Source organism: Falco biarmicus, chromosome Z, assembly GCF_023638135.1.
Source record: "Falco biarmicus isolate bFalBia1 chromosome Z, bFalBia1.pri, whole genome shotgun sequence".
Lineage (NCBI taxonomy): Eukaryota > Metazoa > Chordata > Aves > Falconiformes > Falconidae > Falco > Falco biarmicus.
The window spans coordinates 393,934-421,263 of NC_079311.1; the positions used below are offsets into that span (position 1 = coordinate 393,934).

Genomic DNA, 27,330 nt, shown 5'->3' on the forward strand with positions numbered 1-27,330 from the left:
GGTTGTGGTAATAAAAATTTAATAATTGAAATGAAAAAAATACTACTAATAATTGGAATGAAAAGGGATATAGCAAAAAGAGAAATCAAACTCAGAGGGGGGGGAAAAACCCCCAAAGTGATGCACAATATCATTGCTTATCACTCACTGACCGATGCCCAGCCAGTGCCTGAACAGCCAGCAGCAAGCCTGGCCAGCTCCCCCAGTTTCTATGCTGAGCATGATGTTCTGTGGTATGGAATATCCGTTCAGCCAGTTTGGGTCAGCTGTCCTAGCTGTGCCCCCTCCCAATTTCTTATGCCCCCTCCAGCCCTCTTGCTGGCAGGGCCCAAGAAACTGAAAAGCCTTAGTGCAAACATTACTTAACACAGTAATGTTTTTAGTTATTGCTATCAAGGTACGAAATTTAAACCACAGCAACACAGCACTATACCACCTACTAAGAAGAAAACTAACTCTATGCTAGCCGAAACCAGGACAAAAAGTAATTCAGCTGTGGGATCTTTTATGTCTGCAGGAAAGCGGAGCACAATGAGGGTGTAGACTTGCAAATGACTTCAGAAAGCAAGCTAACAGCTGGCACTGCCCTGCAGATTGGTTGGGAAGAGCACCAGTGAATGGTTAACTTGTGCCTCGTGGTCACTAATAACTTCTGGCCTCCAGCAGTACATCTGGTCAAGCTGAAAGAGACAAAGGGACCATCTTCATGACTATGTGGCAGAAATAGATGTGATCTGGCAGGACCGCTCACCCTGTTCCTTGATGTTTGTGTCTGTTCTCAGGCAAACTACAACATGTGTTCTCCCTGAGTCTGACCAGGTGTTACTTGGCTTTTGTTTAAAGATGCTACATGACAAATTCCTCTGGGCCTCTTGGAAGATGGCTCTACTAGGTGATGCTGTGGAGCTTCAGCTTCACCCTTCAGCCAGCCAGCGGCCACTGGTAACTTCCTCTGTTGTTCTGCTGCAACAAAGCCCTGCTCCAGGGCTTGGCATGGAGCCACCTTGCCAGCAGCGCTGGCACCAGGTCCCAGCAGCACTGAGTCTGTGCCCTCACCAATAAGCCATGTGTCTGCAGGTTGCACGGGGTCCCGTGCCATTCCTCTCCTCCATGGGCACTTCAACCCAAGACCTTGCCGGTCCAGGGGCGCATCCCCAGGGCAGGTTCCCCTGCAGGCTGTGGCTGGGGCTCTGAGAAGCTTTGTCTCAAGTGACATGCATCTGTGAAAATACTGTGGTCTTTCTGAGCCAGACCATGTCTGTGTAAAACCTGACCAGTGCAGTGGGAAAGAGGAAGGTGGGAGGACTCAGGCAGTCAGAACACGCATGTACAGGCAGCGCAGGCGGTGTCTCTGGAGGTGTTCCTCCAGAAGGTCTTCCTGGGAAGGCTTATGTGTGTATAGCAATTGCATCAGGCAGCATTCAGCAGCACCATGGCCTGAAGCAGAACCTCCTCTGTCTTCCCTGGGTTGCCAAGTGCTCGGAATTCTCCTGCTGACTCTTTTTGACTTAATGTCAGGTGGAAAATTTCTTTGTTGTTTTGGCAGGGGGCTTTTTTTTTTTCCTCCTGGCAGCAGCTGTTTGTAGGCGGAAACCTGGGTTTCCAATAACACTAAAAAGCAGCTGTGCTTTTTTTTTTCTTCTTCTTTTTTTTTTTTTTTCCCTTCTGTGGGGGTTGGTAATAGTGGTAATTATTTTCCTGACATGACAAAAAAGTGCTGAACGTAGAAGGTTTTTCTATTTTGGATGAGAAGGAAATAATGCTATGACTTAGCAGCACTTCGTGAGAACTGCAGCATGAGTGCGTGGTATTTCTGACATGGATTATGCCTTCTGAAACACTTCATGGCTTTCTTACCATATGAGGTGCTTCTTTCCTCCTTTAAGACTGGAGGATACAGTGCAGCATGGCAGGAGTCCAGTCAAGGACTGTGACTTCCTCAGTAGCTGCAGAAGGCATCAGAAATGACACTTCCTCAAGCTGCTGTGGTCTGTCTGGTTCACACAGTGTTGGTCTGTTTTTCCCCATTCCAAAGCTGCCTTGGCTCTAAGGATGGATGGATGAGTGGGCGTGGTGGTGGCTGTCCCTTTGCTGTTTGAGCTGTGGTGAGCCACTCAAGTGCAAAGTATGTTCATCCTGTAGAAACAAAACCCTAAAACCCCAAGGTGCGTGGATGGCTTCATGAAAAACTGAATCAGATTGGTGCTTATGCCTAAGGTGGTTGGTGACAGCAGCTGACAAGCCAGAACTTGCTCAGCTGCTCACTGAAAACATGGTAATCCGGGGTGGTGACTGCTTGCTTGAATGGCTGGAGAAGGCTTGTGCACAGTGGCACTGTGATCAGATGGTGGTAGACTTGGCTGGTCTTGCTTGGCAGACAAGGTGATGTGTTTGTGGAACAGCACAGGTTCTCCTGGCTGCCAATAGCGGGAGATGGACAGAAGACTGTGTAGGATTCTTCTGGTGTGCTGCCCCCGGACCAACCTGGAGGGACATGGCCGTACATCTGCACAGCACTAGGTCACGAGCTTGCTGACCCACTGGCTGGTGCTGTAGGGCTCCGTCCCCTTTTTAATCAAGTCGAAGCTGGTCATTTTCTGGGTCCAAGCTCTGCTTTCGTAACGTGGAGAGGCCAGGATGAAGAGCTCAGGACTGTCACGCAGTCAGAGGGACATCAGGTCAGCTGTGAAGTCCTTGTTAAGGAGAGCAGGCCACCCTGTGGTACTAAAGCAATTATAACCAGGGACCCAGAGGTGATCAGACAAGCGGCTGACATAAGAGTGTAGAGGATAAACTCTGCTGAACAGACCTCAGTCCTGTTAGTGACATCTGGCAATATCGAGCAGTGTCAAGGGAATGTTTTCCTTCTGAGGAGAAGCAGTGCTGCTGTAATGGGTAAGGGGACTGACATCATGGCGCACAAGGATGTTTGCGGCCATGGGGAGGATCCTGCTCTGGACCTTCTTCCCTGGGCAGCGGGATGAGTCCCAGATGGGCCCATGACTCTCACAGGCAGAAAGTTGTGTGTGGACAATTTGGGCAGGCCTTTGATCTGGGCAAGCCCCATGTGAATCCAACGTGTCTCTGCAAAAACCAGGGAAACATCACAGACTTGCTCAGGGAAAACTTCTCCTGCTTCTCTTGACTTAGGAGACAGGATGACCATAGTGGGGTTTTTTATTTATTTTATTTCCTTTTTGCATGGGTTATGTTATTTAAATGTGTGATTGTGGAAACTATAACAGCAACAGCTCAGTCACAGCCAAATAATGAAAGCAGCGTGGCTCACCCCAGCCCATGTGTTCCTTTTTCCTTAACTGTTCACCTGCCTTGCTGCAGGGGCTGGAGATGGGAGTCATGGCTGGGGCCTGTAAGGATCCTTGATTTCCGTAAAAAACCCCACCAAACATCTTTGTCATTGGAAGAGAAAGGAGACCTACCCTGTCAGTGTCCGCTGTATTTGCATAGAGATGAGCCTGGGGAGACTCCCAGGGGATGTGGAAGCTGGGAGGTAAATGAGTCAGAGCATCTCAGTGGCTTTTCAGGGTTGGTGTCTTGGGTAAAATGTCTCCTAAGAAGAGAAGAGCCCTAGTGGGCCAGGTGCTACACAGGCAGAAACATCCTTGGAGCGGTTTCTAGTGTCATCTTCCCACCTGGGATTTACTTGCATTCTGGTGGGAGCGCAGGTTGCCATGGAAGCTTTAATCTCAGTCCTGTGGCCCAGCTATCTTCCCTGACCATATCTCGGAGAGTATCTTTAGAAGCCATTGTGGAAAAAACTGAAAATTACTGTTCTGTCCTAGTGTCTTGTCAGGGCTGGCTGACCTTCAAAAGCTTTGCTGCAGAGATGCCCAGCCTGCCAAAAGTGTCTTCTGATGCAGCCCAGGCTCACAATGAACTATGTAAAGAATGAGCTCAGTTTTCTGCTGCCTGCCTAGGAGGCAAAGGATGTGCTTACGCCCTGGTGGTACTTGGACAAGAACAGCAGCTGAAGGAGCAGACATCACCAGTTGTGATCGATACCTCCTTACCTGTAGTTGACCCATTACGTGACCCAGATCCTCCTGGCTGGTTGGCAGAGGTGTGCATTCAGCTGTTTGGGAACCTGCCTGTTCTCCTGAACCTGCAGCTGCCTGACTCAAGGAGCTCCACACCCGGTTCTGCTGTTGAGTGTGAAGACTCCTTCCTTGGCTGAGGGACCACAGATGGAGTCTCTTGTCTGACAGAAGCCCGTGATTTCTCTGGAGCCAGGGGCATTCATTGGCTCTGGAGGACTTCAAAAGGAACTTGGGCTGAACCTTTCTTTTGCTATCCCTGTGATCTCTGGAAGCAGGTGGAAAAAACATGGGGCTTTCTGGCAGCAGAGAGGCCAAGCATTACCTGAAGGACTTCTTTGTGCTCTTCTCCAAACCAAGGAGACCGGCCATATGGCAAAAGCACATCCTGCTTCTAAAGTTTCTGCTTTACAGACCTTATGAGGGCAGCATGCAGCACATAACTAGTATCCAGAGAAGACCATGCCTGATGAGTTGGGGTAGTCTGGGCAGGGACCAGCACCACTTCATCTCTGAACTGCACAGTGTGAGGATGTGTCACCAGCTACACAGGAGGTAAAATCATAGAATTACAGGTTGGTTTGCGTTGGAAGGGACCTTTAAAGACCATCTAGCCCACCCCCCCTGCAATGAGCAGGGACACCTTCAACTAGATCAAGTTGCTCAGAGCCCCATCCAGCCTGGCCTTGAGTGTTTCCAGGGACGGGGCACCTACCGCCTCCCTGGGAAACCTGTGCCAGTGTTTCACACCTCCGTTGTCACAAATGTCTTCCTTATATCAAGTCTGGGTTGACCCTCTTTTAGCTGAAAACCACTACCCCTTGTACTATCGCTACAGACCCTGCTAAAAAGTCTGTCCCCATCTTTCTTATAAACCCCCTTTAAGTCCTGAAAGGCCACAGTAAGGTCTCCCTGGAGCTTTCTGTTCTCCAGGCTGAGGAACCCCACCTCCCTCAGCCTTTCCTCATAGGAGAGGTGCTCCAGCCCTCTGATCAGTTTTGTAGCCCTCCTCTGGACCTGCTCCAACAGCTCCAGGCCTTTCTTGTACTGGGGGCCCCAGAGCTGGATACAGTACAGCACATGGGATCCCACCAGAGCAGAGCAGAGCAGAGGGGCAGAAGCACGTCTCTCAGCCTGGTGTCCATGCCGCTTCTTATGCAGTCCAGGGTGCTGTTGGGTTTCTGGGCTGTGAGCGCATATTGCCAGCTCATGTCCAGCTTTTCATCCACCAGTACCCCCAAGGCCCTCTAGGCAGTGCTGCTCTCAATCCCTTCATCCCCCAGCCTGTGTGGATACCAAGGGTTGCTGTGACACAGGCACAGCAGCTTGCACTTTGCCTTGTTGAACTCATGAGGTTCACATGGGCCCATTTCTCAAATTTATCCACGTCCCCCTAAATGGCATCCCATCCCTCATGCATGTCAACTGCACCACACAGCTTGGTGTCATTTGTAGACTTGCTGAGGATGCACTTAATCCTGCTGTGTCACTGATGAATATATTAAACAGTACTTGTCCCAGTATAGACCCCCTGAGGGACACCACTGATCTCCATCTGGACACTGAGCCATTGACCACTACCCTTTGGATGCAACCATTCACCCAGTTCCTTATCACCGCCATCAAATCCATCTCTATCCAATTTAGAAATTTGTGGGGGACCCTATCAAAGGCCTTACAAAGTCCAGATAGGTGACATCAGTAGCTCTTCCTTTGTCCTCTGATGTAGTCACTCCATTGTAGAAGACAGCTAGGTTGGTCAGGCAAGAAGTGCCATCGGTGAAGCCAGGCTGGCTGTCTTGAATTACCTCCTTGTCCTCTGTGAGCCTTAACATAGTGTCTAGGAGTATCTGTTCCGTGATCTTCCCAGGCACAGAGGTGAGGCTAGCAGCTTGGTAGTTCCCAGGGTCCTCCTTTCTACCCTTCTAAAAAATGGGTGCAATGTTTCCCTTTTTCCACTCAGTGGAGACTTCACCTGACTACCATGACTTTTCCGATATCATGGAGTGCCTTGGCAACTACATCAGCTGGTTCCCTCAGGGCTCCTCGATGCATCTCATCAGGTCCCATAGACTTACATATGTTCAGGTTCCTCAGGTGGTCTGAAGCTTGATCTCATACAGTGCTCCTCCAGTCCCTGCTTTGAGGTCTAGCGAGATTGCTGGTGAAGACTGAGTCAAAAAAGTTGTTGAGTACCTCAGTCTTTTACTCGTCCATTTTTACCAGCTTGCCAGTTGTGTTCTTCAGGGGTGTGTGCTTTCTTTGACCTTCCTTTTCTGGCTGACATGCCTATAGAAGCCCTTTGTATCCCTTGCCAAGTTCAGCTCCAGCTGTGCCTTGGCCTTCCTGACCCCATCCCTACACAACTGGGCAACATCCCTATGCTCTTCGCAGGATACGTGTCCCTGCTTCCACTGCCTGTGCATTTTCTTCTTCCCTTTAGTTTGTCCAGCACGTGTAGATGCACCGTCATTCACGTTAACAGTTGACTGACCTTCCAAATCCAGACCCACATGCCTGTTGTCTAGAGGCACCTGGGAAGGTGAGGTAGGCAAGGAGGGGGTTCACCTGCTGCCCCAGGCATAGACTTGCCTCCATTCACTCCTTTCCTTCAAGTTTACTGCTTTCTGCCTAGTGATGGGAGGATCACTTTGATCTTGTGTTTTTCTTGTGGATGTTTCTGCCTCAGGGAGGGCAGAGCATGGTTCCGCTAGCACCTTCAGCCTTTTCGGCAAGAATAGCTACAGTCTGGATAGTGGCAGGACTGTGGACTTGCTTATGTTCCTCTACCAAGAAAAGGCAAAGATATGATGAAATGCACAACCCTGTCATGGCTATTTTTCACAGCTTGTTCTGGAAGAGGGCTTTTACAGCTGCAGTGCACAGCATCCTCATAGCACCACATGCCTAGCACGGACACCTCTGCTTTGTCTCCACAGGAACTGCTGAAGTTCAGCATCACTGTGATTACTTTGAATCCCATGAGCTCTGCTCTGGAATTAGCTGTCTGTCAAAGGACAACAGTAAAGATGAGACTCTGAGGCTGCGTTAGCAGCGATGAGTGGTGTTTGTACCAGCAGTCTTGCTGCAGCTCCATAAAGGAGCATTTGGAAGAGGACAGGAGGCCATTTTTGGAGCTGGAAGCCTTTGCTGAGGAGCAGCAGCCTGCTTTTTAAAGACCTAACCCGGTGCACAGGTTTTGACCTTGCATCAAAAGAGAGATACAGCTTCGATGAAAAGCAGAGGGAACCAGCACAAAGCACTGTGTTTACACTTCGGGCCGTAGCCCTCACTGCTGTTGAATTTTGCTGCCTTTATTTTCAACACCACACATTTTGACTGCAAGCCCTAAGGCTTCTCCAGTTAAGAGAAACATTCTGCAGAAGGAATGGCCTCCCCTACGGCAGCTGCTGGGGAGGTTGCTGGTGGTGTTGGGGTCCTTGGCATGTTAGGGTGGCCAGAGGCAGGGCTTGTGTCTTCCATGATCAGACAACCTTGTTGCACATGGTGAGGCTCCCTGTGAAGGCTATGTGGGATTAGCTGGAGCTTAGAGGTTGGAGCTGGCTGCTCTCCTGATTACTATAGGGTGGCCGGGGGACTGACTTGGAGATGGGAGGTGGAAGAAGCCTTAAAAGCCCTTTACTCCCTTAGGGAATTCACATGTGAGTCAGGGAGTACTACATTAATCTTTGAGTAGCTGCACAGGCCCCTGATATGTGCTCCTTATACCCCACAGAGAGCAAGTTACAGTAATTGGGTACCTGCTGCCAAGCCTGGCTTCATCTTCCGCTGGCAGCATCATCAGGGCTGGCAGCAACAGTGTTAAGGCAAATGCTGATCATCTGCTTTTCAAGAAGAAGGGTGCATCTTGTAAAGAAGAAAATGTAGCTGTTCCAGATCTGCTCTAAATACACGTATTATCATAGTAATATTTGTGTCGTAGCTGATGATTCCCAGTATTTAGAACAAATCAGGCCCCAAACTTCAGGAAATTTAACGCAACCAACCACCTTTAATTCCTCTCCGTTTGCCTCATGAGGATGCAGCTGGGATCGTGTATCAAAGGTATTTTTGTTGCTGCTCTAAGGGTCAGATACTTCACTCCCATAGTAAGAATTAAACTGAATCTGAAACTTCCAGCCACCAGTACAACTCTAGAGCAGGGGCTCTAGGAATGTCCATATGAGGGAGGCTGGGCTGTGGTAAGTTGTTAGTGCTGATGTGAAGATCTTTAAGTGCACCCTCTGTGTTGCCTGCAGCTGGATGCCCTGCCCTGCCAAGTGAATCACTGATGTCCACAAGAGGTTTTGAGATATTTTCAGGGAGATGCAGGTGCAAGTTGCCCCTTTAAAGCAAAAGAAAGGGATTTTCTTCAGCTGGCTTGACCCCCTTGGACAATGTCTGTGGGAGAAGGCAGAAGATGGGTCATTTTTCTCACTGTGTCCTAGCACTCGGAGCTCAGCACAGACAGCTGGAGTCAGGCAAAATCACAGACTGGCTGGGGTTGGAAGGGACCTTTGGAGATCATCTAGACCAACCCCCTGCTCAGGCAGGCTCTCCTAAAGCAAGTCACACAGAGTTGTGTCCAGGTGTGTTTCGTACGTCTCCAGAGAAGGAGATGCCACAGCCTCTCTGGGCAGCCTCTTCCAGCACTCCGTCACCCTCAAAGAAAAGAAGTTTTTCCTCGTGTTCAGAAGGAACCTCCTGTGTTGCAGATTGTGCCTGTTGCCTCCGTCCTGGTCCTGTCACTGGGCACCACTGAAAAGAGCCCAGCCCCGTCCTCCTGACACTCGCCCTTAAGGTATTTGCAGATACTGACAAGATCCCCTCTCAGTCTCCTCCAGGCTAAACAGGCCCAGCTCCCTCAGCCTGTCCTCACCAGAGAGATGCTCCAGCCCCCTCATCAGCTTCGTACCCCTCCACTGGAGCCTTTCCAGTAGCTCCCTGTCCCTCTTGAACTGGGCAGCCCAGCACTGGGCACACGCTCCAGATGCGGCCTCACCAGGGCGGAGCAGAGGGGGAGGGTCACCTCCCTCCACCTGCTGGCCCCGCTCCTCCTCATGGACCCCAGGATCCCCTTGGCCACAAAGTCACACGGCTGGCCCATGGGCATCTTGCTGCCCACCAGCACTCCCAGGTCCCAGTCCGCAGAGCTGCCCCCCAGCAGGTCAGCCCCAGCCCGTACTGGTGTGGGGGGCTGTTCCTCCCCAGGTGCGGGACCCTACACTTGCCTTTGCTGAACTTCATTAGGTTGCCCTCCACCCAGCTCTCCAGCCTGCCCAGGTCTCACTGAATGGCAATGCAGCCATCTGATGTATCAAGCCGCTTCTCCCAGTTTTGTATCATCACCAAACTTTCTGGGGGTGCTCTTGGTGCCTTCATCCAGATCACCGATGAAAAGGTTGAACAGGACTGGACCCAGCACTGACCCCTGGGGAACACCGCTAGCTACAGGCCTCCAGCCAGATTTTGTGCCCCTGGACACAGCCCTCTGAGTGCTGCCGTTCAGCCAGTTCTCGCTCCACCTCACTGTCCGCTCATCTCACCCACATTCCTTAAGTTTGTGCATGAGGATGTTATGAGAGACAGTACCAAAGCCTTGCTGAGGTCAAGACAGACAACGTCTGCTGCTCTCCCCTCATCTACCCAAGCCAGTCGTTCCATCAGAGAAGGCTATCAGGTTGGTCAAGCGTGATTTCCCCTTGGTGAATCTATGTTGACTACTTCTGATAACTTTCTTTTCTTCCGCATGCTTAAGAGGTGACATCCAGGATGAGCTGTTGTATCCCCTTTTCAGGGACAGAGGTGAGGCTGACCAACCTGTAGTTCCCTGGGCTTTCCTTCTTGCCCTTTTTGAAGACAGGAGTGACACTGGCTTTCCTCCAGTCCTCAGGCACCTCTCCTGTCCACCATGACCTTTCACAGGTGACGGGGATTGTCTTGGCAATAACATCTGCCAGTTCCCTGAGCGCTTGGTGGTGCATCCCATCGGGGCCCATGGATTTGTGGGTGCCAGGTTTGCTTAAGTGATCTCTAACCTGATCCTCCTCAATCGAGGCAGACTCTTCCTTTCTCCACACTTCCTCTCTTGCCCCTGGGGTCTGGGATTCCTGAGGGCTATCCTTAGCAGTAAATACTGAAGCAAAGGAAGCATTCAGTGACTCTGCTTTCTGTGTGTCCTTTTTCACCAGGGCACCTACCTCATTCAGCCATGGGCCCACATTTTCCCTAGTCACCCTTCTCCTGCTGCTGTACTTGAAGAAGCCCTTCTTGTTGTCCTTGACCTCCCTCACCAGATTTAATCCCAATGGACCTTAGCCTTCCTCATCACATCCCTGCATACTCTGACAACGTTCCTATATTCCTTTCAAATGGCTTGTCCCTTTTTTTGCATCCCATAAACTTCCTTATTCTGTTTGAGGTTTTTCAGAAGCTTCTTGCTCGTCCATGCAGGTTCTCCTGCCCCCTTTGCTTGATTTCTTACTCATAGGGGTGCACCAATACTGAACTTGAAGAAAGTGATGCTGGAATATTAGACGTTCTCTTGGACCCCCTACCTTCCAGAGCCCTAACCCATGGGATTCCTCCAAGTAGGTCCTTGAAGAGGCCAAAATTAGCTCTCCTGAAGTCCAGGGTTGTAATCCTACTTGTTGTCCTGTGTCTTCCATGCAGGATCCTGAACTCCACCATCTCAGGGTCACTACAGCCAAGGCTGCTCCCAGCCTTCACATCCCCAGCCAGTCCTTCTTACTGAGTATAAGGTCTAGGAGCACACCTCACCTCATTGGCTCCTCCACCACCTGTGTCAAAAAGTTATCAGCAACACTTTGCAGGAACCTCTTGGACTGTATGTGCCTAGCTGTGTTGTTTTTCCAGAAGATAGCATGGTGGTTGAAGTCCCCAAAAGAACCAGGGCCTCTGATTGTGGGGCTACCTCCAACTGTCTGTAGAAGGCCTCATTGATGTCCTATTCCTGATCAGGGGGCCTGACCGACAGCAATGTCCCCCGTGTTGGCCTGCCTCTTAATCTTTACCCATAAGCTCTCAACTGACTCTTTGTCCATGCCCAGGCAGAGCTGAATACATTCCTATTGCTCCCTCACAGAAAGAACAATTCCACCACCTCTCCTGCTGGCCTGTCTCTCCTAAAAAGTACACATCAACCATGGCAGCATCCTGCTCATGCGAGCTATCCCCCCGTGTCTCTGTAACAGCAACGAGGTCACGGCCCTGTGACTGCACACAGATCTCTAATTCTTCCTGCTTATTCCCCATGCTGCATGCATTGGTGTACAGGCATTTCAGAGAGGTAATTGAGCAGGCAGGGTGCAAGGGGATCCACCCTTGAGGTGGCTGGGCTTCTGGCGCTCAGCTTGGCAGGCAGCTAAGGAGCATACATCACTGTTCTGGTTGGCCTGGCTTATTCCCCAGTTTGATGCGATGGCGTGAGCATTGCCAATTTGGACCCATGCCCCCGAGCCCTGCAATTTAAAGCCCGCCTCACCAAGCTGGCCAGCCTGCTGCCAAAGAGTCCCTTGTCTCTTCTAGACAGGTCTCATCCCTCCCTAACAAGCTGTAGTCATTGAAAAATGACCTGCCTGCCCATGGTGTCCTCTTGTGTGCTCCCCCCCAGGCTGCTTGTTCTGGTTGCTCTCAGGTGGCCTGCCTGATGTCTCTGGCAGAATCAAAAACCTGTATAAGAAAAGCAACCATGCTGAATATCCTGAAGATAACCTCGGTTATCCTTGTTCTGTCTGCTAGTTACTCCGAGGAAGTCTGGATTGCGGCCTAGTGCGGTCTCAGCAATGCGTGCTCTTGCAAGGTGCCGGTGGGGAAAAAATTGCAGCAAAAGAGCAAGGACTGTGTTCCCTCAAACCCCTGTACTCTTTGTAGCCTTGCAGGGCTGCTGGCTACATGCGCTGTGGTTTGTATGTTGAAGGCTTGCTGCATGGGCAGTGAATCACGAGCCACAGTCCTCTGTTCACCCAGAGGAGCACTGAAGTGTCACAGCTTTTTGTCAGTACCCATTATTGTGACTGCACTTTGAGGATCGGGGGGAATGGCACATTATACACTCTTTGGTTTTTATTATTGCCTTTCTTGAGATTGCTCACCACTGTCTGGCATCCTTTACAATAAGTACTTAGATGTTTCCAAAAGCCCAGATGAGTGAAGATATGGGTGGACCACATCCAGAGGTGTTTTATGACAGCTTATTGCAACCATTTCTACTCCTGCAGTTCTCTGCCATCAGTGAGTGGAGGAAACCGGCTGATTCTCACTACTGCTGTTGCTGCTACATTTTGATGGTAATGAACACTTTAAAACAAAAATGCAGTTTGAAAAGTAGCAGAAAAAAATTTTCCATCAGAAAATTTCAGTTTGATGAGTTAATACTTTCCATGTAACGACATGAGAAAATGTGAAATGTTTTCCTTGAAAGTGGGTTTGGTTTTTGTTTTTTTTCCTGCCAGTCAAATCTGAGCTAGCTGGCTGAGTACTCCTCCATTTGGTGCTTTCTGCCTGATTGCACAGTTGGCACCCATTTATCAATGGCTTCCTCTCCTTGTATGATGGGCTGCCACCGACTTTCTGCTCCACTTTGGAGTGGGCAAGAACTGAGTGAGGTGAGGTCACATCTATGTTATCCTTGTTTGCAGCCTTCTGTGCCACTGCAATGGCTGAAGGGGAGGCTATGGAACAGGAGGCTGGCGGGGAGCAGTGTTCTCGCTGCTGTGGTAGATGTGCATGACGCACAGACAGTGAAGGCTGGTAGTTCTTGTGTCCTTTCCCTCCATGCAGGTGACAATGCACTTACCCACAACTGCTCTCAGTTGCACTGCCCCGTGGCTACCTGCTGTGAGGTTTCCCAAGGTTCTGATCTTCAAGTCAGTGTTGTTCCTGAAGAGCCAGAACCACCCACCCAGGTTTCCTCTGACACACCAAGCAATGGCCACGTGAATGGGTCAGTTAGCCACACAAATGCCTGACAAGTCTTAATTTCCTCTGCCAGAGTTTAGGGATCCTTGTGTATTAGGATCCTAGCCCACTCAGGCTGCTTAGTGATGTGCTCAACAGCTTAAGGGCTTGGCTCAAAAATAGTTGCGAAAGGGCAGGTGGGAGAAGGACTCAGGTTGGAGGGTTCATAGGACGTCTTTGAAGCAAGGAGGTGGTGCGAGCTGCACAACGCATGATGGATCTGTGCAAAAGATTGAGTAGTCCTGTCCTACTCAGTGGATGTGTGGGTGCTGTCTGCCCTGGGGACACCGTGAAAAAGAAGGCTGCTGCCTTGTGTTTTGCTCTGTTATAGGGAAATACCTACCAAAACTGCTTCTTCTAAGACACCTATTGTTTGGCTCAAACATTCTGGTTTATTAAAGGACATTGTGCGTTTTTTTCTCTTAGTATTGCATCTGGGTTTTTTCAGCATTTATGTTTGTTCCTCAGGCTTTTCCTCCTGCGGGTTAAGAGGTTTTGTCCAGAAATTGCGTTTTGTGAAGCACAGCAAAAGCGTAGAAAAGAAAGGCTGACTTTCTGCAAAGAAGTAAAAGGTACGGAGCAGTGTTAGAGTGTGGAGCTGTACATGGAGGTAGTGAGAAAGCACCAGAGAACAACTAATCTCAGCACATCAGTAGCTGAAGCAGGTGACTTGTAGGCACCCAAACAGAGAGCCTCTTGGGATGAAGGACCAGCTGCAAGAAGGACTTTTCCCGTGGCTCAAAGTGAGGTGTTAGAGTGTTGGAAGGAATGTAGGCAAGCCAAAGCCCTTTATGCTACTGAGAAGAGAGATGAAGTCAAAGTCAGAAGGTGATTCCAGCCATACTGTTGCACAAGTGTCTATGGAGCTGACTGTCAGAAGCAGTGAAATGCTGGGGCTGAAAGGGAGCACACTAAGCATGGACAATGACTGCTCAGGCCTTGGTCTGACATGTTCTATCTGTGTCTTTCAGGCTGCAGAACTTCTATGCTTCTACTTGTTCTGTGGTTACTTCCCAGTCACCTTCTGGAAAGGGAGCAGATTTCACATCCTACAATACAGAAAACACCATTTGATTGCCAGGGTACTCGTTTTTCATTCAGAGATGCAGCTCTGAGGCAGATACAGAAGCACTGCGGCTGAAGGAGCAGTTTTGAATTGTGTTGCATAAGAAAGAGCAGCCAAGAGAATGCACAGAAAGAACTCCCCGAGGGCTGAATTTTGTGGTCCTTTCCCCTCTTTTCTGTCCATTGCTACACCAGTCTGAAATGGGCCAGAATAGCTTCCGGGGAGGGAAAGAGACATCAACAAATGTTGGTCATGTCTTCTCATCCTTGTTGGAAAAGATGAGTCGGGAGGAGTGTTGTGAGCTGGGAGGGTGCTGGGGGGAGAGTTCCAGTTTATGTGCAGACAGAATGTTCTGTGCCTCATTTCTGTCAGCTTCAAACTAACTCTCTTTTATCTGAAGTTAACTTACTAATACTTCTCTAATACAGCTCCTGCTATGGACCAGCAGTCCGCTGTCCTCTGCACTGTCTCAGCATAACGGACAATGTCCCCAATGTGCAGAACTTACTGTCTGAGCAGAAGACACAAGGGAGGACCTCAGGACGTACAAAGCTTGCAAGCTGACCAGAAGACACAGCGTGAAAGGTAGATATAGTAATTCTGTTTCCTTGCTGAAATGCAATTGAAATACAAGAGTTTATATCCTTCGTGGCTTCTTGTAGATGCAGACATATTTTCTGTTTCATTTTGTGTTTGGTTTACTTGCAGCCCACAGCTCTTTCCAGTGTCTGAATAACAGAAATAGTCACCTGTATCAAGGAAGACACAATGTTAAAGTGGCAAATTATCTGTATTAGTAGAGGAATTGTGGACTGGCAGGTTCATTTTGGGGTCTGGAAGCTGACCTAACCATTGTATCTTCAAAAGAAGGAACATTTTTGGGTGCAATTAAAGTCACAATGAATTATCTAGAGAACCAAACCCTTCTAATGCTGCAGTTCTTCAGTTCAGTAGGACTAAAACCATCCTACCAACAGTAAAGGGTACACGCACAAGGAGCAGGTTGGGTGAGCAACCATTTTCATATTGTTGACCTAGGGCTTTTAAGTGGAAGATCCAGGATGAGCCACTCACTTTACTGATTTCTGGAACCATGTATGTTTGCAGAGCTCCAGGACTAGCGGATTTCAGGACACTGGACCAGTTTTATCAGAGAAAAATTTGAGCTTATGACCTGTGTTTAGAGACTGCTGCTGCTAGTGCAAACAGCAGTCTGTAGCAGCTTGCACTGGCCACTCGGTTTCTTGCTTCATTACTGCTCTCTGCAGAATTTCTGTGGCTGTGTTCATCTGAGAGGAAATCTGTCACAGGGAGGGAATACACCAGTTCTCTGCCTCCCCAAGGCAGTTAGGAGTTTGCTGTAGGTGTCACTGCCATGCCCTGAAGTGTCTGGCCCACTGAGGCTGAAGGCTGTGTACTTGCCCCTGAGATGATGGTCAGTGGAAGAAGCATGCCTAGTTTGGATCAGCGTACAGGTGGGTGTTACCAAGCTTGCAATTCAGAGATCCCAGATTAAAATAGAGAAGGGCTTTCCCATGACTAGATATATCATCACAGGATCCAGAAACCGGGAAAGAAGAATACAGAGGTTACTGGGTTATTCTCTACCATGAGTAGCTAACGCGCTATAACCACCAACATGGACTAACCAAAAGCACCAGGCAAGGGGAGACTGGATGGGCAAGAAGAATCAGATTAAGTGTTCCACATATTAACATCCTCTGTTAAAGCATGTGGTCTTCCCAAGGTGCCAACGGATGTCTTTATTACAGGAGAGTTGTGAATCGGTGTTGATAACTGAACAGTGTCTAGAAGATTTCTGTTTTCCTGTGGTTTCTGTCCCTTTCAGGTAAATGGAAGATTTGGAGGCTAACTTAATCCAGACACGCAAAGCATGTAGAATAGAGCAAGTGGTAGCAAAATGGCTTCATCGCTCTCGGGACGGTGCATCCAGGTAAACATGTTTTTTGTGAAAGAAATATCTGTTGATCACCTTTGATCAGAGACAGCACAAGCTTGTTCCCAACAAACGGGTGGTCAGGGGTTGCAGATCTTATTCACTGTTTCAGTTGCTCTTGGGAACTATGCATGCAATAATCCCTAGGGAAAACAATGTTTTTAAGCTTCCCCCTTGGTTTCCAGGGTCAGAGGTTCCTGCTTTAACCCATTCTGGTTTTGTGAGCCACAGCTGCAGAAATACAATACTACTCAATGCGAAATACAGTTTTCTTGCAGGTGGGGTTGTACTCCTCTTTGTGTCTTGCTGTTGGCCCTTGTTTTTAGGGCAAGACTGGGCCCAGCTCACAGCTGCTTTACTTTCCTAAGGTCTGTAAATCAAAAGTAAGCTGGACTGGATCCTGGAAGAAGTAGAGAGCTGTAAATTCTCTCACTGCCTTGCTGGAGAAGGGTGTTGCTGTGATCTGTGGAGGTCGGGGCTTGCTGTGGGGCACACCTGGAGTTCTCCCACTATGTGACCACTGGGCTGGGGTAGCTGGAAGAGTTGTGGTTACAACCAGCTAGTGCCATTGTTCTGATGTCTTCAGTTTTCTGTGGAGCCTCGGGGATCACTGCAGGCCTGCACAGTGCAGAGCCACCCATGGGTACCCAGAGAAGTGCTGGCCTCCCTGTGTACTGGTGCAGCCCACTGAAAGTGGGGAGGAGGGGCGTGTATGTGTGTGGATCCATGCCCCTTCAATAAATTATCTTCCGACTGTATATTAATTAATCACTGGCTTCTTGTCTCACAGGGGCAGAGTGTCTGTGACAGACAGCACCAGTGATGGCAGTGGCCAGCCTGCCAGCCGTGTCAAACTTACTGTCACAGTATACAAAGATTTGATCCTCCATCACTATGGCTTTGAAATCTGTCCAAACCTTCCTCTTACGATTGCATCTGTCACTGCAGGTAAGCACCATTTCCTTCTCTCTGCAATCACAGATGTGACAGGCCTGAGTCGTCCCAGATAGCCTTAGTGACAAACTCCTGCAAGATTATGAGTTTCTCAGGTACCTCTGGTTGGCATGTGATCCTTGAATACTGAGGGCAGAAGGCTGTGTGCCTGTGGCGTGCAGAGTGCTTGAACATCTACCTGAATGTGATGACATGAAAGAAGTCTAAGCCAGTGGCAGCTTTACCACAAATCCTTTGCCTGCACTTGGACACAGCTGACCTTCAGGCATGCAAAGAGCTGCTTCAGAGCAAAGTTCTTTCCGGTGTTTCATCTGAAATGCATAGGAAGAATTTCATCTAATCTTAAAGAGTTCTTATTCCGCAGTGGCCCCAGTGATCTGTTGTTGAAAATGCTCTATGGGCTTACAACCCTGTAATGCCAAGAGGATCACTGTGAGTAACAGACAGCCCAGGTGAAATTCTGCTTCAGTCAAGCAGATCAACCCCTCCAGTTATAAAAAGGAGCGTTATAACTCTGCTTTTAAGGTGCCGGGGTGGGGGTTGAATCAAAACCTGTGAATCTGTTTTTTCTTTACCTTTCATTTTTGTAATGGGGACACAAAAATGCCTGATTTTTTTCCTGTTGGTGTGTGACAGCCAGAGGAAGTCTATGCCTGAGCTGGACAGGTAGGTGTTGTGGGGAGGGTGGCTGGACAGCTGGCCTGAGCTCTGCCTCTGGCTGCTCCTGTGGGCTGTGGCATTGTCTGTCTGCCTGGGGGAGCCATCCGAGTGCTTGCTCCTGTGCTTGTGGGCTGTTGAGCGTAAAGGCACTACAGTATGGTCTCTTGTCCTTTCCCACTGCTTTTGAGTGAAATTTTCTCTTTATACCCTTTCCCACTGAAATGCGGCTGAATCAGCTGAGAGTCTTGGGGTCTAGGAAGTAGGGAAGGGGGTTTTCTGTTACACTTTTCTTTCTGCCTAATCAGAAGAATCAACATTTTATTAAAAGTGAGGCACAAAGAAACCTGTCCTTTTAAGTGCTGTCCTGTCCTGCGGGAGCCCACCGCTAAAAGCCCCATGTTTAATTCCAAATGATTGTGTGTTTTGCATTTCATGTACGCTACCTGGCGTTGGGGTCTCCTTGAGGGGCAGGTGACAGGTGCGAGGTGGGTGCATGGGCAAACTCTGTCTGGCAGGGAAGTTCAACAGGGTGCTGCTGTTGCAACTGCTGGTGGAACCGGGGGCTGAATGTGTGCTCCTCACTCTTAGGCTGGAGATACACCTCCTCCTTAGCCCCTTGGATCCTGTGGCTGCTACTTTCCTGGAAAGCAAAGCTCAGAAACCATCTTTTTGCCTTGTTGTGGGTCCTGCCAGCAGACAGCATGGTTAAGGGAGGCCTTCTCCGTGCTCTCCCAGGTTGCAGAGGGGAGTCACCATGCTGGGAATGCAGCCCACATCTCCCGAGGACTGCTGCAGCACTTTGGTCTGGATGGCGGCGTGCTGGCGTATGCAGTCAGCTGCTGGGGTGAGACCCGCAGGGTCAGGCCATGGTGCAGACCTGCAGAGAGGAAGCGCTGGCTGCGGCAGCTCGCAGGTGGGTGAAGGGCAAGGCAGTGCTGCTACCCCGCAGTGCTCCTGCGGCTTCCCAAGAGCCTGTGAGTCCTTCTGCTGCACCCCAGGCAGGCCATCCCTGAAGCGGCTGTGACAAGGGGAAGGACATGGCGCAAGAGGGATTTTCTGTGGTGCAGGGGCAGCTCGTGGGACAGGCGGAGAGCCCAGGTGAGGCAGCATGGGCATGGGCAGTGGTACACCAGCTGGCATAAGGGCCCAGTGTCCTTTGGGTCCTTCGTATTGTGCCACCCAGTACAGCTGCTGAGGCAGGTGGGTGCCAGGCGAGGTGAGGAGCTGACGATGAACGTCCCCGGTGCGAGGAGGCCTGCCGGCGCGGTGCTGCTGTGACTAACAGTGTGCTGGTCACCCGCAGGGAGCACTGCCGAAGGGAAGCTGCAGCCAGGCGACCAGCTCCTCAGGATAAACTCTACCGCAGTGGATGACATGTCTGTCGAACGAGCGGCTGACATCATCAGGTGTGGTCCCTCATGGCCCGTGGGACGAGGCGGCGGAGGGCTGAGAGGGGAGGTGCGGGGACTGGGTCTCATCAAGGGTGGCGAAGGCACATGGCCCTGTGGGCCTGACACATGGAGCTGGGCCTCGCTCAGTGGGGTCTGCCCCGCAGGACCAGCCCCGGGGAGCAGGGTGCCCCCTCTTTCCTCCGCCATGTTGCTGCTTGCTGGCTGGGAGCGGTCCCTCACGGGGCGGGCGGAGGGGCTAAAGGCCTCACAGGCACCATCTGCCACAATGGTGGGGAGAAAGGCACAGGCATCTGCTGACCCTGGCTGACTGCGTGTCTCTGTTGCAGGGAGGCTGGTGACGAGCTCGTCCTAACTGTCCTGCGCTGCACGTCGGTAAATGGCCTTTCTTCAGCACTCTCAGCATGCCCTGCGGCACTGCTCCAAGGTGGCCGTGCCCAGCAGCATGGCCCTCAGGGAAGGTGGGGTGGCTGGGCTAGCACACAGGCTTCGCAGGGGCCAGGAGGCCACAACTGACTAGGATGTAGGCAGATCTCTTCAGCAAGTGGTGGCCGAGCCCACCACGGACAGCCCGGCATGCTCCCTGTGTGCTGGGGCTGTCTGGGCCATGGAGGCACCCTGAGCACGAAAGGCAGGTGCTGGGGCTGCAGGCCCACATGTGCCTTAGGTGCTGCTTGGAAGCTCCTGAGGTTTTCCTTGTTGAGTGCTGGCAAAATTTTCTCCAGCTGTGTCTGGTTAAGGGCCAGGGCCTGGGTGTGGATCGTACTTTGGGAATAGAAGGAAGTTTTAGTACAAAACTTTGGTGCTGATTGCCCATTTCTGTAGCATAAAATTCCCCAGAAAACACGTGCTGCCAACGTGACGTGTATATCCATGTGGTTTTCAATGTGTGCAAAAGCTGAGCTGCAAAGCAAGGACAAAATTGGGTTTGTGTGCTTTTTGGCTTCTCGTGATGTATGAAAGTGGCCTGAGGGGGATTTCCCCCCTGCTTCTCCCTGGAAAGCATTTGGGAAGTGTTTTTCATTTGTTTGGAGGTTTTTTTATTTTTATTTATTCTTAGAAACAAGAATGATGGCTCCTTCAGTTGACTTACTGGAACTCTCAGGCTTAAGGTCATGAGATTTCTTGGCCACTTAGTAAAGGTACATTAAACAGAAGATCTCTTAAATATATTTTTCCTGCCCAGAGTTTCCCAGGTGTTGGCATTCAGTGGATGTGCACAAAGCCAAAGTAACCAGAACAATTTTAAGAAGACCCACCGAACAGTGGCTTCCCTGTTTTGTGAATCTGATCTCTCTTGCCTAGTATGTTGGCTGTCGTTCTTGCCAGCACTTGATCCGTCTGTAGAGATCAAGGAAGAAGTGAGTTAGTTATGCAAGACCTGAATGCTTGCCAAAAGGGGGAAAATGAAACGGCTTTTCAGAGAGAAAAGGCTTTGGAAAACTTCATGGGATTTGGAACACCCTTCACAGGCCTTCATGCATTGTGGAGAAGCAAACAGGGCACAAACCCATTTTTGTTTTTTCCTTTGCAGGTCACTTTAAGGACATCTCCAAATACAGCCAAGGCTGATCTTGGGTTTGGGGTTGGCTCTTGCCCCACTGTGAAGGCAGCTGTGCTTAGAGCTGAGAGGTAACACCTCCTGTTGATGGACACCAGCCCCTCTGCCGGGGCTGCTCTGGCCACACTAGAAGGGAAGCGGGAGCCCTTGGCCCTCCTTAGGGCAGCTGTGGGCCGTGATGCTCCCTACAGCCCCGCAGACTCTGGAAGGGATTGCTGGCCGGACACAGACACTCCCGCCTGCCTCCCTTCCTCCATCCTCGCTAAATGGCCTATGGGCAAGATGGGGCTTTGGCAGGTTGGAGGCACCTGCGCTTCTGGCAAGAGTGTAGGGATTGCTCCGCCTCAAAGTTGTCTAGGAGGATACTGAGGTATAGTGCCTCTCTTCTTCTTAGGGAATATCATGCTTTCCCAGAGCAGGACATTTGGGCACAAAACCTCGGTGGTTCCTAGGCTTACATGGAGTTTGGTAGGATCCTGTAATGGTGAAAGCACGTTTATGTGACAACAGTGCAACGAAGTCAAGTTGGCATTTTCCCTTTTGGGCAGTTTTCTTAAATATTTGCAATATGAAGAGTATGCTCTAGAAACCCCAGCTGAGCTGGGAAGTTTCTTGCTGTGTTCTTGTGAGGCACTGACAGTGCGTGGGTTGTCCGTCACTGCAAGGCGCTCTGCAGTTTATTGTACTGTTAGCCTCACTGCAAGCCAGCTGTTGGTACATTAACAGTCATTCTGCAGGATCCTGACTTCATTGCAGGAGTTGGGGGGTTGCCTAAACACAGTAGCTGGCTATCATGCCGTGAAATTAGGAGTATGTACATGTGTGTCCACTTGTTGGACAGCCGGAGTTGGGTTCAGAAGGCAGGAACTGCCCGGGTCAAAAAGGCCTTTAGCAAGCCTCCTCTGCCTCTCATATGGAACAGCAACAGACTGAGCTGCCGACTGAGTGCTGTTATTTTTTCAGGGTGGGCCTAAGTCATCGTTTCTTACTGCAGAGAAGAGGGCAAGGCTAAAAACAAACCCTGTGAAAGTACGGTTTGCAGAGGAAGTGCTGGTGAATGGACACACGCAGGTCAGTGGGGCATGGCTGCAGCAGGTGCAGGGGGCACTGCATGCTGGGAAGAAACGGGTCTGTCCTGTGGACAGATGCCAGGTTGGGGTTAGCATGACCAGGACCTACAGAGTGGCTGCACCCTCTCTGTGCTAGTCTGCCCTGGATAAGCATCCAGGCATCCAATCCCAGCTTGTTTGCTAGGCTCACAGGTGATGGCGGGGGCGGGGGGGGGGGGGAAGTGCTGATATCCAGAGGGTTTTATCTTTGATTTGTTTACTCAGAGTAATGGAAAATACTTGCATATACTACTTTTGTCTTTTTACAATCAGGTAAACTTTAAACCAGGATTACACAGCTGTGGGAGGTAGCAAGCATCTTGTGAGGTGCCAATCTCTCCATAGTAAACCTTAGACTGAAGTTTGGGCATGACAAATCCTAACACTGAAGATGAGAGGTGGATCCTACTGTCCATGCCAGGTTTATTTGCAGCCAAAGTAGCTGCGGTGTCTCTTCCTGGCCCTCAGCAGTGTTCAGGCAGCTTTGCGTACAGAGAGTTTGGTACTGGTGGTTTTGCTTTGCTCTTAAATTTTGACATGTTTTCTAGGTGATAGGGTGACAGCTTGTTGTGTTTCATATCCTTGCAGAAGGTTTCAACAGAGCATTCAAGCTACCTCTGTAACAGACCATCTGCAAGCTGAGCCAGCCTGTTCTTATGTGAAACAAGATCCCAGCTCACTGGAGGAGTGCTGCAAATTTAGGGTTTCTACCACTGGGAACAAATAAGCTGGGTAGATATGGATATGCCTGTAGCAGAAAAGGACAAGCAGTGAGAACACTTGCAGCTTCCCTGAAGCGCAAACAGCTCTTAAATGATACCTTTTTATTTCCGTGTAACTTAGTAAGCTCAGTGTCATTGGGATGGACTGGGGTCAGCTGGGGAATCTTTATTGAGTTTTCCTTTTTCCTTTTGGGCTGAAAAATTTCAGTCGTCAAAATCCCCCACTCATGTCCCCTGCTCTTGAGTGCTGTTCAGTTGTTCAGATCTGACCCAATCTTGCTGCTTTGCACTTCGCAGTGATGATGAACCATCCCCTAGGCCCTTTTCTTCTTCCCTTCTGGGCTGTCTCTTGTTTCCCATCTCTGGTGGTAGCGAGCTCTCCTGACCCAGCTCAGGCAGAGCATCCCTGTGGCAGGTGTTTCTTCTTCTCTCCCTGCACCAGGCTAAAGGCGATGTTTTGCGAATGTGAATGCTTTGGTGCTTGTGCCTGACTCCAGGCATGCTGGGACTCCTTCATCTCTGGCTTGCTCTCCAGAACAGGAGAGGGTCAGGCATGACTCCTGACATGTTTACCAGTAAGTCTCTCTAGACTCTGGGATCCTTTCTTTCCTGCTAAGTTGTTGCCAGATGTGCTAGAGCTGCTGCAACTTGCCTGTGCTCTACTAAGGGCTGTGTTCACATCCCTCAGATCTTACTGACAGGTAATCATGTCCTGCCTGAGCATTATGGGAGGTGGGCCACCCTTCCTGACACACATACTGGACCCCTTACGTTGTTGGGAGATGGAACAGAGAAGAGGAGAATGTGCTCTGGAAATGGTCCCAGGCAGACATGACTGAGAGGCCTTGGGCAAGGCTGATCATAGGATACAGCCAGACATGAAAATGTCAGCAGTCTCTTCTTTTTCTTATAGCTGTAGGGTCACAGTAGTATCTGCCTGGGAGCTTCCGTGGAGCTGTTTCAGCCAGAGGTTGGGCGCTCCGTTGTAGTTTATGGAGGTCTCAGATCTGTGCCGTTCGCTTACTGATTGCGAGGTAGATCTTGAGAGGCCTGAAGAAGGTAATTCCAGAGGGAATGCTGTACTCTGCACTTCCTACAAAGCCCCTTCCGATATTCTGCTGAGCAAAGTTAACCATACCTTTGCAAGTGCAGAAAAGGGACAAAGTCATTTAATGAGAACATAAAGGTAAGAGAAATTAATCTGGGTGTTGGGGTACCACAGGTGTTAGCTTCCCTTTTTACCAGTTGGATATGGACCCTGTTTTGACAATAAAATATTAGCAGAAAGGGAGAGTAAATGAATTTGTTGCACATTTTATGACTTCTTTCTGGAAAAGCGCTATTCACCATAGACAGCAGCAACTGTGCTTGAGTGTTTTAGAACTGCTTTCCTTTCAGTGGACTGATGTATTAAGACAGCCAAAATGGGTATTAGGGCCCTGGAAAACTGCAAAGCCTCCTGTTTCAGTAAATATACTGCTCTTGTCATCTTAATGGAGCATTGCTAAATGATCTTTGTGGCAACTGGAAGGAACTCGGAGGCTGCCTTCTGCAGATGAAACCTGAAACTCCAAGCTGGGAACATAAATTGTTAATAAGCCTCAGTGCTATCAAGCCTCCATTTTCTGTTGCGAACTTATTATGTATTTCCATAAAACTGGATGATATGCAAGAGACTGGTCCCTCAGGATCCTCAGGTCAGTGTCATTATTAGAAGCTGGGGGCCTAGCTGTAACATGGAGTTAATCAGCCTTGCACTAGACAAAACAGGAGGGTTACAGCTGCTTACGCCATAGCAACAGCTTTCCAAATTAATTCATAGTAATCTATTAGAGCCTGCACAAAAGGAGAGAAATCCCATCTGGGTGTTCTGGCCAGCTAATTGGATCTAACTAGGAGAGTGGTGAATCTTAATTTCTATACGAATTTTTATATATATATATTTTTGTATAATTTTTATATAGATTTCAAGTTTTGCTGTGTGCTGGCTATACAAGGCCCCATTGATCTGATAGGCAGAAGGTGCGAGAGCTGCCGGAGAAAATGTGCAGTTGGTGTAAACCAGCATCCCTTTTCTGAAAGTGGTGGAGGACCCAAAGCCTGTCAGAGATGTGATGTGTTTGTGCTACTTCGCAGAAAGGAGTTAGAGCTTGGGCTCAGAAATGGTGGCAATGTTCACTCTTTTTCCTCAGTAATGACTGTAGGCAGCTTGAACCCCACAAAAGAGGGAGGGGAGGAACAAGGAACAAGATTCAGAAGCATTCTGTGTTTGTTCTGGTAGTACTTCCAGGACATATGGGCTGTATATCAAGAGGGACCATGGTTATGAGATTGATAAGGTATCGAACAGCAAATGAAACACAGGAGAGGTCACCTTAGAAATTCCATCCTCAGCCTTGAGATTGTCATGACAACTTTTTAAGATAGCAAAAATGTGGTGGTCCAAGAACGTAAGAAAGGTATGCTGAATGGGAAGTCCAGGGGTGGAGGAGTAAATCTTCTTAGCACTGAACAAGAAGAATAAGGCTGAAAACAAGGAACGTGCAAATGAGCTCTACCAAAGGGAGTAACGTGGGAGGCTGAAAGGTGCAGCTCTAGACAGCCCCAAAAGGACAGAGACCAAGAACCCAGACCCTTCTCAGAGCATCCAATGGAGGTGCTTTTGCTATGGAAGTCATTGCCTTGTCTAATGCATTTGAGACCTATCTCAAGAAACCCTGGTGATACCATCTCCTGTTTGGGAAGACCCAGAGTCACAAATCTTAGGGCAATCCTCAACAGAAGTTGGGTTTGCTGAATCCTACAGCCTTCCCATAGCGTGCAAGATCTGTTTGTGGTAGCATGGAGGGTTTGGGTAGCTTTTGAGTTGAAGTCATGGCTGCTGCCAGTGGGACAGTGTCAGTGTCGGGGTTAGTGCTGCTGGTGCCCAGTAACAGGACAATGTCTTTTCTGGCAGACATCTGACCTTTTCTGGTAATGAGCTGGCAAGATGTCTCTCAGCTTTCAGTATCTGCCAGATCTTCCTGCGCCATGTGGGAGCTGAACAGTGGGCATATCTGGGCCATGTGCAGCTATTGCACTGCTTGGAAATTTATGATAAAGGCATTTATAAATGCTTTCTTTCCCTTGTTCCATGCCAGAAGCATAATCAGGAAATAAAGCTTGGTGCCACAGAAGAGTATTGCAAAAGCAGAGAAAGATGTCCATTTATACCGGGATGTGCTGCGTCAGGCAGAGAAGCCTGGTGCCCGGAGGCTTAACATCCAAGGATTAGTGCTGTTGCTTTTGTTCTGCAGGGGAATTCTCTTCTCTGTATGCCCAATGTTCTCAAGGTATACTTGGAAAATGGACAGACGAAGGCTTTCAGGTTTGAGACAAGCACTACAGTGAAGGTAATGATGCTTGGTTGTCTGTCTTTGTTCCCACCACCTGAGTTCAATCCAGTAGCAAAGGTGCATGCAGTGGAACTTGCAACCTCTTGGTTGTATTGACCAGCTAGTGGGAACTGGATTGCTGACTGATGCTGAGCGTGCTGGATTTTCCATGCCCTTCCTGCAGAGGAGGCACTGCTTTGGTTCACCCCTGTTTTCTTCTCAGCAACCAGCTGTCACAGAACTAGCAGGAACTTGGCTATGAGACCACTACAGCTTTGCGAACTGTGATTGAAGTTGGGCCAAGAGGACAGGTTGGTGGGGGACTGGCAGATCAGCAGCTGTCCAGACAAATGTTGCTTTCCTTGGAAACCACACGGAAGAATACAGAGGAGGTTTTTTAATACAGCACTGACAACGTGCATCCCTGAGAGAGAGAACCAGTCTCCTGGCTTGGGACTTCGGCAGTGAAGTCCAGGTTTGGATATCACATGAACTCAGCAAGTGCAGTTGTGCCAGTTATTTAAAGTGCCTCATTTCTGCACTGGTGATAATGTTCCCCTGTGCCGACAGGAAGACTGATTAACCCCTCGAGATGAAAAAGCAGTACCGCCTTCCTAGGATCACTTGAGCTTGGAGGCATTATAGACAAGTTACCATAATTTTCTTCACAATACAAGGTGCTCATCTCCAGTGCCATTAATCTAGCACTTTCCTTAATTGCCGTGTTTAGACACAGGCTTACAAATTTAAGTTTTTCTAGCCTGGTCTATAGAGTTGTGCAGTATTTACGCTGGAGTTAATAAGATTTGCCTGTACACAGTAATTGGAGGCCATAATTTTTTTTCAAGGATATATGGTATCCTGCAGCAGTGCAGTTACTGTGGAAAAGATGCATGATGGACAGGCATTGTGGAGTTATCATGCTGAAAGAACATCAAGGGGGAAGCAAGGAGATCTTATTTATAATGCACAGAAAACTTTCCTCAGAAAGGAGTTTATTGTGTGGTGCATCTGGACTTCACAAAACTGTTGTGGTCTCTCATTCAAGTAAGTTTCTGCAGGTCTTGTGACTTGCAAGGCAGAGAAAAAGAAAATAATGAAATAAAGCAAGAAAGTAGTAAGGAAAGGAGTGATGATTTATAAAGAGATACTTATTTTCCAACCTGCAAGGCATTAATTTCAAAACAATGGATTAGCTCTTCATGTTTGACTTGAGTTGCTCATGTCAGACCTGGAACAAATTTTTCCCTACTGGAGTTGAGTGCAACCCTCACCAGAATCATCACAGAAACACTCAAAGGGGTAAAATGTTTCCTAAGTTAGGTGTTTTCAGAAGTTCCTCTGCTGTTTGAGAGATCCTTGCTTAAAGCTGAGATGAGTCAAACATTTATGCTTGCCTCAAGAGGTTTGAGTGAGTCAAAGGAGTTGTCTTTCAATTTGTATTCAGTCAAGCCTTATGTAATGCTTTCTGTTTGGCAAAAATA

At 49.2% G+C, this 27,330-nt stretch overlaps 1 protein-coding gene across 13 annotated transcripts in view; it reads left to right on the plus strand.

Annotated features, from left to right (window-relative positions):
- Positions 1-27,330, plus strand: part of LOC130142340 (FERM and PDZ domain-containing protein 1-like) — a 59,664-nt gene that overhangs the window by 20,491 nt on the left and 11,843 nt on the right. For 3 of the 13 annotated variants that reach the window (XM_056324056.1, XM_056324061.1, XM_056324068.1), the window contains exons 2-10: positions 13,503-13,606; positions 14,006-14,116; positions 14,529-14,685; positions 15,950-16,054; positions 16,848-17,005; positions 18,975-19,077; positions 19,410-19,455; positions 21,605-21,712; positions 25,769-25,864. In XM_056324056.1, the coding sequence (XP_056180031.1) occupies positions 15,954-16,054; positions 16,848-17,005; positions 18,975-19,077; positions 19,410-19,455; positions 21,605-21,712; positions 25,769-25,864 (612 nt within the window). In that variant the 5' untranslated portion in view covers positions 13,503-13,606; positions 14,006-14,116; positions 14,529-14,685; positions 15,950-15,953. The other 10 variants (XM_056324057.1, XM_056324059.1, XM_056324063.1 and 7 more) reach the window with 9 other exon arrangements.